General features: G+C 44.1%; 1 protein-coding gene across 2 annotated transcripts in view; it reads right to left on the bottom strand.

The window, feature by feature from the left end:
- The window catches only part of PCNT (pericentrin), a 243,826-nt gene that overhangs the window by 22,385 nt on the left and 208,666 nt on the right, over nt 1-12,775 (bottom strand). For both annotated transcript variants that reach the window (XM_074968199.1, XM_074968200.1), the window contains 3 exons: nt 4,497-5,213; nt 1,858-2,135; nt 1,345-1,447 (listed from right to left, as the gene is read on the bottom strand). In XM_074968199.1, the coding sequence (XP_074824300.1) occupies nt 1,345-1,447; nt 1,858-2,135; nt 4,497-5,213 (1,098 nt within the window). The remainder of the gene's footprint in view (nt 1-1,344; nt 1,448-1,857; nt 2,136-4,496; nt 5,214-12,775) is intronic.

Here is a 12,775-nt window from a genome sequence, read left to right as displayed (position 1 = left end):
CTCTTTTTCCATTTACATGGAACTGGATTGAAATACGACTTAGGGAAAGTACCTTAATGACAGGGCAATGTTTTTGGAAGATTTTAAAGCTATATTTAGTTTGAGACATATTTTTGTACCCAGGAAATTCTTCTGCACTAGGCAATTTGGGTCTTGGACTATTCCTAGACTGTCTACAATATCCAAAATACGATGGATGCTTCAATTAAATGCTCCCTCCTGTGACTTCAAGCCACACCTGTGCTTTTCGAAAACTACTGAAAAGTTTGCTAAAAGGTAAATCTGTCTCTGGATGCCTACACAACAGGAAGCAACATGTGCCACAGAGGAAAAAAATCTGCCTGACTAGAGAAGCAGCCTTTGCAATAGCAATGACAGTAAGAATCTAAGATGAACACACATCAAGACAACAAAGGTAAGATAAGAAGTCAGGAGTGGGCACGGGGGCCGAATCCAGCCCTTCAGATGTTTTAATCTGGCCCTCAAGCTCCCGACGGGGATCAGGGTCCAGGGCTTGCCCCGCTCCTGTGCTCCAGCCGGGGAGTGGGGTTGAGGGCTTGCCCCACTCCACACGTGCCGTGGCTCCACATGGCTCCCGGAAACAGCAGCATGTCCCCCCTCCAGCTCCTATGCGTAGGGGCAGCCAAGGGGGTTTCGCACGCTGCCCCCCCCCCAGTGCCCCCCCCCCAGTTCCCATTGGCCAGGAATTGTGGCCAATGGGAGCTGAAGGGGCGGCGCCTGCGGACAGGGTAGCATGCAGAGGCGCCTGGCCACGCCTCCACATAGGAGCTGGAAGGGGGACAAGCCACTGCTTCCAGGAACTGCTTGAGGTAAGAACCAGCCGGAGACTGAACCCCTGACCCCCTCCCGCACCCCAACCCCCTGCCCCAGCCCTGATCCCCCTCCTGCCCTCCAAACCCCTCAGTCCCAGCCTGGAGTACCCAAAACCCCTCATCCTCAGCCCCACCCCAGAGCTCGCACTCCCGGCCGGAGCCCTCCCCCACCCCGCACCCCAACCCTCTGTCCCAGCCCAGAGCCCCTTCCTGATCCCTGAACTCCCCATTTCTGACCCCAGCCAGAGCCCTCACCCCAACCCCCAATTTCGTGAGCATTCATGGCCCGCCATACAATTTCCATACCCAGATGTGGCCCTTAGGCCAAAAAGTTTGCCCACCCCTGTAATAAGTACTAAACTGTTTCCCCTCCCCGCTCCAATCCCCAAGGGAAGGGAGGAGCTAGTTTCCTTTGGAAGTTGTACAAAGTTGCAGTTTACATGTAAAATTGCAACCAAAAGCAGAAATAGAAGTATATTAGAATAAAACATATATATGTTGTCTCCCTTACCAGAGGGTTAGAAGACGTCAATAACTCCGATTTCAGCTCCTTTAAAGTATGCAGTAAAGATGCTATAGCTTCATCATTTGATGCAGACCAATCATTAACTGTTCTGTTAAATACAAATTATAATGTTTTCAGTAAGTGGCTTTGTTTGCTGTTATTTTAGATAAGACTATAACATTAATTATAACTTTTTACTAGAGTGAGCTTTTTACTTCTGGAACTTTAGAGGCATAATTTAATTGTGGTGGGCTGAGAGCAGCAAGGTTTCTTAACTTCTAGGGTGGAAATTCAAAATAGTGCCAGATATGGTTTTAGCCCACAGGCCTATAGTTTGAAACTCAAGCCTCTATTGTGCAAACTCAGAGAAGTGAGAAATCCTATTAAGAAATATAAGAATTGACATACTGGATCAGACCAGTGATGCAGCTAGTCCAGCAGCCTGCCTCCAACTGTGGCCAGTGCAAGCTACTTCAAAGAACAATAGCTTAAAATAATTTAAATATTCTTACTACTCACTTGTCTACAGTTTTATATATGAACTCATTTAGGTGGACAGCAGCAAAAAGCAATTGTTGCCTTATCTTCTCTAGCTGCTGCTGCTGCAGGTGCAATGCTTCAGTCTCGGTTACTAAGGACAAGTTAGCATTATAATTATTTTTTATAGGACATGAAGAAAGTTCTTGCTGACTTTTATGAGAGGCAAGATTTCGTTCTTGTTCCTCTAATTCTGCCAGGGTCTGCTGGAGCTCCTTGATTCTGTGTTCATCCCTCTGACGTTGCAACTCCAATTCATGCTATTGGAATAAGAATAAGTCGTCATCGGTAATTTACATGTACAGACTGCCAGTAAACACCACACTCATAGATATTACTAAGTAACAACCACAGCTCTCCCTAAGATGTGTACCCTTGCTGATAGAACTATGTAGAACAAGCCTTTGAGACCAAAGAGCCAGAGAATACCGCAAGGAGGAGGGTACTTGTCTAATTGATTTCACTTAAAAAAAAAAAAAAAAAAAAGGTAAAATTAAAATATTAATTTCTGCTTTATCCCCCTGCGCATACAAATTAGAGTGAGAATTCTTCTGCCACAGACAGGAGAGAGAGAGACTTGTCCAGAGACAATTCTGGCATCAGAACAGTCCCCTCAACGCTGCCTGGCCCTCAAAGCTCCTGCTCATCTACCTCTGAACCAGCAGCTTCCATTCTCTGCTCGCTCTCTGATGGTCACTGTCCTTCCCAAAGACAGGGAGGTTGTGCATAAAATGTGCAACAGGGCTCTCTCAGGCAGAAGCTGGGATATTTTGCCCCTCCTGCCCTCGGCTCACTTCTCCATACACAAGGGCTGAACCTCAGAGCCCTTTCCCATTCAAAAACTGCTCAGGAGCAAGATCAGGCCCTTGTTCATTGCAACTGCATTCCAGGCAATGCACATGACCTACTATGAGAACCAGTGCACTGTGCTACACTCAGGTATGCTCCCTCCGCACTCTATCATAGCAAACAAAGCCTCAGGAGCAGCTGCTGCACAAGGATCCTGCTCAAAGGGTCATTTTTCCTGTAACCCCCTTATAGCCACTCCATGTCCCTTCATCTCCTTTCTCTGACAAGGACAAAGAAGAAAAATCTTACTGTGGTAAACGCTCCTGAAAACAGCCCTGTCAAGAGCAGGCACAGCCTGTACTTACACGCCTCTACCCCTAAGAGATTTTCCAGAAGGAGGCAGGGTCAGAAAGACAAGTCCCATATCAGCGCTTCACTTCAACAGAGGAACTCCTCAGCCACAAAAACAAAACAAAAAACACCCAACAAAAAAATCAGTACACACACACACACACACACACACACTCCCTTGCTTTCCTAGTCCTGCTGGAGACAGCAATCACAGCCTAGAAACCAAGGAGAGAAATGTCTATCTGAAGAGGGAAGAGTACTCTGAGGACGGAAGGGACAATGATGAACCTGAGCAAGTCACTCTTGCACTTCAGCACAGAGGACTTCTACTTTTTAAATTGACACTCTCCAAGACTCTGGATTGATGAGCAGAGGAGAAATGTGGCCAACACTAGATGCCTTTTCCACTCCAAGGATGAAGGTCCCACCCCCACGCTCCCCCATGTGACCAGGTTTGCTCAACATCATCAAGGAACCCTGTGGCCACATAGATAACATACTACCCAAACCCAAGGCAATTCACAAACAGCATAGGTTGCCCAATATGTCTTGAGAAATGGGGAACTGTCCCTAAGGTGGGCTTTTAAGTGACTTCCAAAGTAAGAGACTTCTATGTACCATACACAGGGCTGTGTGAGAATGGAAATTCCATTTCACTGGGAATTCTGAGGTTCCGAAATTTGTTTTCATTCCGATTTGAAACAAAACCCAAACATTTCAAAATTCTTCACAAAAGAAAATTCATCCCAGAAATTCATTTCAGATCAAAATGTTTCATTTCAACAAAATCAAAACATTTCACTGTGATTTCAACTTTTATTTTATACTACAATATATATGAATATACAAAATAAAAATTCAAAACAAATTTGCTTCAAAAGGAAAAATCAGAATGAAATGTTTGACAAGGTCCAAATGGGATACTGTTGGAACTTTTCTCCTTTTTTCTGTGAAACAAACTGTTGAACTTTAACACAATTTCACAAAGCATTTTGATTTCAACAGAACTGCATTTTCTGATGGAAAATGGCTCCCTCAAAGGTTTTCCAACCAGTTCCACAAATGAAATACTTGACACAAGCTCTAGTAAATAATGTAGTCTACATATTGTGATCTACTATATGGTATAGCGGTAGAAGAGGTAGTAGAAGTGGTAGAAGAGGACAGGACAAGGAGTAATGGTCTCAAGTTGCAGTGGGGGAGGTTTAGGTTGGATATTAGGAAAAACTTTTTCACTAGGAGGGTGGTGAAACACTGGAATGCGTTACCTAGGGAGGTGGTAGAATCTCCTTCCTTAGAAGTTTTTAAGGTCAGGCTTGACAAAGCCCTGGCTGGGATGATTTAATTGGGGATTGGTCCTGCTTTGAGCAGGGGGTTGGACTGGATGACCTCCTGAGGTCCCTTCCAACCCTGATATTCTATGATAGCAAAATTATCTGGCTATTTCAATATAATGACAGATTTGAAATTGAAAATCTCACCAGTCTCTCTCTGTCTTTCTGCCATTCCTTCTGTTTCTCAAATTCTTCCTTTTCTTCTTGTCGTCTCTCTTTTTCCCTTTCTTCTTTCTTGCTTTTCTCCTGTTCTTTCATTGACCTGAAAAGTGTCTGCAATTGTTCCCAATCAACTTTCAGTTTTCCCTCTCTTTCCCTCTGTATCTCCAAGGAGCGGATTACCTCCTGTTTTTGACTCTGAAGAGACTCCAATGTAGCTCGTAACTTGGTACTGACTTCTCTTTCCTTTTGTGTTTCTTCACAACACATTTGTACCTCAGCTTCTAGCTGCCTCTTAGATTGAATGGCTTGCTGGTGTGTCTTCTCAATTATAGCAGCTAGCTCCATAGCACGGGATCGCTCTTCATCCAACTGAGCCTGCAGTTCTTGCACAAAGGTTTGTTCCAGCAATGATTCTTTATGCTTACAAGAAGAATCTTCATTTACTCTCATACTCAGTTGTTCTGTCAAAACACGTTCATGATTCAAGGCATTCAAAAGCTCCAAGGAGTGATTCTTCTCCACCTCCAAATTTCTCTGTAGCTCTGTCAGTTTGTTTCGTTCTTGGGACAGTAAAGCCTCACATCGAGAGTGTTCAATTTGAAGTTCCTTACGGAGATTATTATTTGCTGATTTTTCATGCTCTAAAGCCACTGACATTTGATTATTCTGAATACATTGCAATTCCAAGGCAGCCTGCAATTCCTATTCAAGAGAGGTACACATATTAACATTATAACACAAATGCTTATTTGCAGGCTACGCAGACTCTCTAATGTAATATTTATACATTGCATTTATTTATTGCATTTAAAACAAATTAAGAAGCAATTAGAATAATTTACTATTAAACAATTAAAATCTAGACAAAGGACATTTTCCAATGCTTAATGACGTGCTAGGAATTCAGGCTAGATTGAGAAGCATCACACCTGGTGATTAATTCCAGAAACATACTTTTTCCTCTTCAGACTAAAGAGTTATAAAATGAGAGCACAGACATTTACAAATATTTTAATGGGTGACAGTTCCTACAGTAGCCAATCAGATTGCCTAAATGACATCTGCAGTGGATATAGGCTGGGTTGATCTTCATTGTGGAAGATTTAAAAAAACAAGAACACCCCAGATGAGGTTCTGCTCCTAGGGCAGGAGAGTCCTTGGACTTTACAGCTTCTGGTGGTTAAGAAAGCTAGCACTCTGAAAATAGTGAATATACTTGAATCCTTTCTTGTAAGTCAACCTCTTAGTCAGTGCATCTCTCATAGCCCTTCCTGCAGAAGAGTGAGGAAGTTTAGGTCAGGGTAGTTTTGTTCTTCTTTTGTCTTGGCCAATATGGCCTCTTCTTTTCCCTGCTTCAACATGTTTTTTGTAAGATCCTTCTGGAGGCTTTGGGATGACAACCCCACATCTATCCCCATGGCAGAAAAAGAAACCCCCCCGAAAACAATGTAAATAAAGAAACAGATCCAAAAGGAAACTCAGACAAGACGGAATTAAAAACATATGAGCTATCTATATAAGGTGACTTACTGAGAAAAACAGGTGAGTATTGTTTTTGAGAGGTGCTTCCTGTGTTTTTCTAATTTGGCTCAGGCCTACCAGAAGCAAACACTTATTTACACAAATATAGAGGACAATTATTTCTAAGAGAAAAGGAAGAATATTCTGCAGCAGCAATTAACAAGCAACAACTCCTGTTAACTTGGGAGGAAATAGGAGGAACTAATTACAGACAAGTGCTGACTTTTATAGCTCAACAAGTTGTGTCTAGCTATACCAAGACAGTACCATTATAGACTAGATGCTCTAATGTCAACCTGAAACAAATGGGAGCAGAATGCCTCTGTTCTAGCTTTGACAATTCTTTCAGTCACTTACTAGGGGCAAAGAAGGAGAAGTGGTGAACTGTTATTTACATGTGAATACTTTGTTTTTAAGACATGAAGGTTCTTATAACCAGAGTTCTTTGAGCGGCTTTACATATTCCCACCTATGAGGATCGCGCTGCCTGGTGACATCTAACGGTAGACCCTTTTCCAAGCAGTGCCTGTTGGAGCACATGTATGCCCCCTCCTATCTCTCTTCTCAGTATTTTTGAATGTTCCATGGGTGAGGTTATATAAGGGGACACTTTTCCCTCTACTTCCTCAGTTCCTTCCACCGCTAACCCAGACAGACCATAATAGCACTCTGAGAAAGAGGGGAAGGTGGGTGGGAAGTGTAAATATGCAGAGTCATCTTGAAGAATCCTGGTTACAAGACAATAACGTCCATTTCTTCTTTGGGTGGCTCTACATATTTCCACTTGTAGGTAGTTTGACAAGCAGTGCTGAAAACCCGGGAGGAGGAACAGAGTCCTAATTAAATCACCACCACTCTGCCAAATTTTGTATTCAGTCTAGAAGCTACATTCAGAGCATAATGTTTAGTGAATGTGTACACTGTCTTCCAGGTAGCAGCCTTGAAAATTTCCCTAATAGGAACATGTTTAAGATAAGCAAAAGATGCTGCTACTGCTCTAGAAGAATGAGACTGTACCACAGAAGGCACAGGAATTTCTGCTAATTTGTAACACTGACCTATGCACTGTTTAACCCATCTGGAAATAGTCTGAGCAGGAACACTATGACCCATATGATTCTTAGTATAAGAAACAAACAAACAATCTAAATGACTTCCTAAAACTATTAGTTCTATCTCAGTAATATGCAAGAATCCTTCTAGCATCTGAAGTATTTAACATAGGCTCGGCCTACACTGCAATTAGACACAGGCGGCTGGCCCTGCCAGCTGACTCAGGCACACAGGGCTCAGGCTGCAGGGTTCTTTAATTACAGTGTAGACTTCGGGGCTTAGGCTCTTCAGCCTGAGCTCTTAGACCCTGGACCTGCCCACCTCGCAGGGTCCTAGAGCCTAGAAGTCTACACTGCTATTAAACAGCCCTGCAGCCCAAGCTCTGTGAGCCTGAGTGAGCTGGCATGGACCCACCATGGGTTTTTAATTGCAGTGTAAAAATACCTGCCGACTCCCAGTTATTAGCATGAGGTTTCTGGGGAAAACCTGGTAAATTAGTGGTCTGATTGATAGGAAACTCAGACACTATTTTTGGTAAAAAAAAAAAAAAAAAAAAAAAAAAAAACCCAGGGATTAGGTCTAAGAGCCACCTTATCTTTATGTAAAAGCAAGTTAGCCCACAGGGTGTGCAATTCTCTCACCCTTCTGTCTGACGTTATAGCAATAATGAAGACCACTTTAGTAGATAAATAAAATAAACATTTTGCCAGGGGCTGAAAGGGTGACCTCAGGCACACACAAAACCAGATTTAGATCCCAAGGTGGGACTGGATTCCTTAAAGGAGATTAGATGTAAACCTTTATAAACCTTTTAACAGAATCATGTACAAACAGCAATGTACTGTACCATTTACTAAAACACAGTAAGCTGAAATAGCCGCTAAGGGAACTTTTAAAGAAGAATTAGATGGCCCTTCGTATTTTAAGTATATTAAATATTCCAAAATACAGAGTGTGGAAGCTGAAATTGTTCCAAGCAACAAATCCAGTCCTTTTAAAATAGTAACACTTTTAAAAGGAGACAGTTTTGTAATATTAAGTTTTGTAATATTAAGCAATACATTCTGTATCAACAAGGAACGAGACTAATCCAAGTCTGATAGCTCAGTCTGTCAAGGTGAATGCACTGTGGTTCTGGATGAAGGATGTTGCCTTGTTGCTGTGACAAGAGACCTGCAGACAGAGGAAGACTCATGTAAAGTCTGTATGACAGCTGAAGCAAGTTTGTATGTCACCATTCTCTTGGCCAAGCTGGGGAAATCAATATAATTTTTGCCATGTCCTGACAAATCATCTTCACTGCTTCTTCAATTAATGCAAAGGGGGATGGGGGAAGCATATACAGAAGGCCCTATCCCCAGTGTAGAAAGAAGGCATCCAAGATGGACTGACTGCTCTTGACTGACCCAACACAAGAAGATATCTTGTGCTACTTGATCCTTCATGGATCCTTCATCGGATGAAGTGAGCTGTAGCTCATGAAAGCTTATGCTCAAATAAATTGGTTAGTCTCTAAGGTGCCACAAGTCCTCCTTTTCTTTTTGCGGATACCGACTAACACGGCTGCTACTCTGAAACCTATGGTTTTAGTGTTGATACTCTCCTAGATTGCAATGTCTTAATGACTATGCAAGGCAGACTGAGACCTTCTAGTATCTCCCTTTCAATAACCAGACTGTTAGTTGAAACTGATGCCATTTGGGGTTTGGATGAAGAAAAGGAACTTGCAGGAGGATGTCCAGTCTCCATGGAAGCTGGAGTGGGGGGCTCCAGTGTCAGCTCTATCAGGTCAGAGATCTTGGTTCTTGTCAGCCAATGAGGACTTATCAGTATTACCGTTGCCTGTTCTCATTTTATTTTCAGGACCACCTTCCCCAGTAGTGGAAATGGTGGAAATTCATAAAGTATGTCCTGCAGCCAACTGTACGATTAGGCATCTATCCCCATGGATGTGGGCTTTGCCTCACTTATGAAGTATTTCAGTCTCTTTTTGTTCACATGATTTACAAACAGGTCGGCTGAAGGGTGGCTGAATGTGTGAACAATAAGGTCAAAAACCTCCTGATTCAGGCACCGCTTGGAGTTGCTGACCTTGCATCTGTTGAGTCATTTTGCCTTTTGGTTCAGGTCACCTTTGATGTGGATTGCTCTGAAGGAAAGGAAGAACTGTTCCACTGACCTCTTCATTTCCGTTGCTTCCACGTGTATTGCAGGATTCCTTGCACCCCCTTAGACTGTAGTTGTATTGTCTGATTGAACCATGATGTGTTTCTCCCTCAGGGTGGGCCGGAACCTCTGCAGAGCTAGTTTGACTTCTCTCAGCTCTAGGATGTTTATGCTATGACCCTTTCTCCTTGCTTCTGACGCTCTGGGCTGTTTGGGTGAAGTGAGCTCCTGAGCCCTCCACGCTGGCATTGGTTGGGAGGACTAAAGGTTCTGGAAGGCAGATGGGCATGCCTTTGCAGATATTATTGTGGGCTGACCACCACTGTAAGAAGTTGAACACCTGTGTTCCAGGGAATGGCCCCACACCTTTAGTATGAAGGCTTCAAGACTTCTGATGTGTGATTGTGCCCATGCAGTGATCTCTATGCAAGACACCAGGAGTCCTACCAGTTGGAGACATACAGCTATGGTAGGCCTTCTGCGGCCCAGGAGCAAGAAAATAAATTCCTGGATGGAACCAGAGAACTCTTCTTGACACTGATGATGAAGCTGCTTGCCTGGAGGAGATTCAACAACTGAGATGCCACCCAGAGCGCTGCTGACTGCAGTGGACCTCTGATCAGAATGTAGCCCAGGAACTGGTACAGATGAGTTCTCTGCAACCTGAGTCTTGCTATTACCACCAGCAGCATCTTTGTGAAAACCCTGGAGGCCAAAGACAGGCCAAACAGGAGTGTTTGGTACTCATAATGTTTCCTGCTGTGAGCGAACGTCTGTCTGTGGTAGCATGGTCTCATGGGGATATGGAGATATGCATCTGCTAGATCAACTGAAGTGAAGAAGCCCACCCAGGACAGAAATGACACCTTAGAGGCCAGGGTCTCCATATGAAACTTTTGTTTTCTTCATCCACTTGTTGAGCCTTTTGAATCAAGAATGGCTCTGATAATTCTCATGTGCTTCTGTACCATGAAGAAAATGGAGCAGAACCTGGAGAACCTTTCTTCTGATGGAACACTGACATTCTGTACCTCAAAGCAGCACCCTGGAACCCCCATATTCATCACTATGATATCAATATGATATGTTCTGTACGAAGTATACCTTGTGAGGTATCATTTTAGAAGTCTTGATCTGTTGAACATTAACATCCTGTTGGATTGTATGTGAAGTTATTAAGTATTGCTAGATATGTTACTGAAATATATTGTGAGGTTGGGAATGCCCACAGGCAGCCTTTCAGCTGCAACAAAGGAGAGCCCAGACAGCATTAATGGCCCATCAAGACAACAATCCACTACTCTAGAGGCTCCTTAGAGAAGGCACATACATAATGGAGACTGCTTGACCAATGAGGATTGACTGCCCCCCATATCACAGCAAGGATGTTTCTAGCAGCTGAAAGAAAATATAAAAAGAGAACCAGTGACATCATCACTTGGCCTCTCTCCTCCCCCCCCCCCCCCCCCATCTCAACATCTGGAAGAAAGAGACTTTGACTGGGGAAGAGTGGTCCCAGGCTGGAAGGTGGTCCAGTCTGTGTACTGAGAAACTGTAACCTGCTTGTACCATCTGTTAGGGTGAGATACTGCTTGATTCAAATCTTGCTTAGTCTGTTTAAGTTAGAATTAGACTGCAAAAATGTGTTTGCTTTTTAGGTAACCAACTTTGATCTCTATGCCTCATACGTATACATCACTTAAAATCTATCTTTCTGTAGTTAATAAATTTTGTTTTATATTTTACCTAAAAACATTGTGGTTTTGAGTTGAAGTGCTTGTGAAATCTCAGCTCAGGTTACAAACGGTAGTGTATGTCCATTCCACACTGAGGAAGTGGCCAACTTATTAATGAGTTTATACTGTCCAAGGGAATCTTGAGCAGTGTAAGACAGTACATCTCTGGGGTGCAAGGCTGGGGAGCTGGGGGGAACTGGCTGGAGCCTCTATTGTTGGTTTCTGAGTGGCTGGGAGATCATTCATGTAACTCAGCTGCCTGTGGATGGCTGTGTAAGTGCAGTGCCTGCCAGAGGTTTTTATCTTGACACGAGCAATACAGTGTGAGGGACAACCCAGGCTGGTGGGTTTGGAGGGCTCAGCAGTCCCACAGTCCAGGCTGCACCCCGGGGACCTCGTCACAAACACACACTCTAACTCCCATATCCAGAAGTTTCATTGTGAATCAGATTCTGTTTTATGGGGCCACTGGAACTGGGTTACTAGATGAAGAACAGATGAGGTGGAGCCTGCAGCTCAAAGGAGTATCCGTGGCTGACTATTTCCCTGACTTACTTGTGTGTGGTCAATGAAAATCATTTCTCTAGGAAATGGGAATTCCTGCCCCATAGCTTCAGGTGTGGGCAGAGGCCTATGCAGTCTTAGTCAAAGTGCATTTTGGGTGGGCCTGAGGTCACCGAACTTTCACCACAAACCACAATTCCACTGTTGTCCATTGGGAAATCTGTTATCCCCTGGCTGGTACCTCTAGGAGGATGAGGAGCATCTCTGTCAAAGAACAGTCTAATATTCTCTCCTCAGGGACCTTACTAGGGAGGAGAGAGACTGTCTGGATTTTGCTGCATTGTCAGCCAGCACCTTATTCAGCTTTTCTCCAAAAAGGAGGGAGCCTGTAAACTTAACATAGACTGGCTTAGAGTAGGGGAGGAGTCAGATGAGGAAGAGGAGTCAGAAGATATCTCCTAGATTTTGTGTGCTTTTTCCTCTCCTGTTTAGCCCTTTAGATTAAGCTTTTTAGTGTGCTCTGGGAGCACAGAAGTTCTGCTGCGGCTTTGGTGTGGTATCTTGCAGCTAGCTTTCCTTAGGACCTGGAGCCCATTCAAGAGGTCTATGTCAGAATCCTCGCTCGCTGGGTCCCATTCCCACTGGGAGAAGGAAAAGAGGAACTCATTATCAGAGCCCTCCTGATTAGCTTAGGGAGGGAAGGGGGCTGATTAGAAGCCCTACTTCTTTCTCCAGGGTGCTGAGGACCCACTTTAAGACTTGGGGAGCCCAGGGGGACCTTTGTTCTGCCAGGGTCCCCTGGCACTTTACCCTGAGTCAAGTAGTCAGGGTTTTCTTCAGTCTGCACTGGAGTTCCTGGTCCATTTTCCCCCCATTGGAGTCCTGGCTGTTTTGGTGTGTATGGAATCCCATCTGCCTGTCCAATTCATAGCCCCGGGACCAAATGGAGTTAGGTCTGGAAGGCTGGGCACGGGCTGGATACAATGTATCATCTGTCAAGTCTGGGAAGGCTGCAAAAAAGAGGTCTGGCACACAGGTAATTACAAAGGCTGATCAGGCTAAGGGCATGACAACAACAGAGAGTTTATAGCGATGCTTTAAGTTCTCTAATGTTGCTGCTCTAAGCAGACAGGAGAGAGGTCTCCCGTCGGCTTAACTACTTCAGCCTCCACGAGTGGAAGTAGCTATGATGGTGAAGGAGCTCTCACACCAGCACCTATATCGTGTGTGGGGGGCCTAATTCACACCCGAGCAACAGAAGTTATGCTGACATAGGCTGTAGTG

Source organism: Natator depressus, chromosome 11 (genome assembly GCF_965152275.1).
Source record: "Natator depressus isolate rNatDep1 chromosome 11, rNatDep2.hap1, whole genome shotgun sequence".
NCBI classification, from domain to species: domain Eukaryota; kingdom Metazoa; phylum Chordata; order Testudines; family Cheloniidae; genus Natator; species Natator depressus.
The sequence above is the reverse complement of the archived record's forward strand: the minus strand, read 5'-3'. Positions and strand labels throughout refer to the sequence as shown.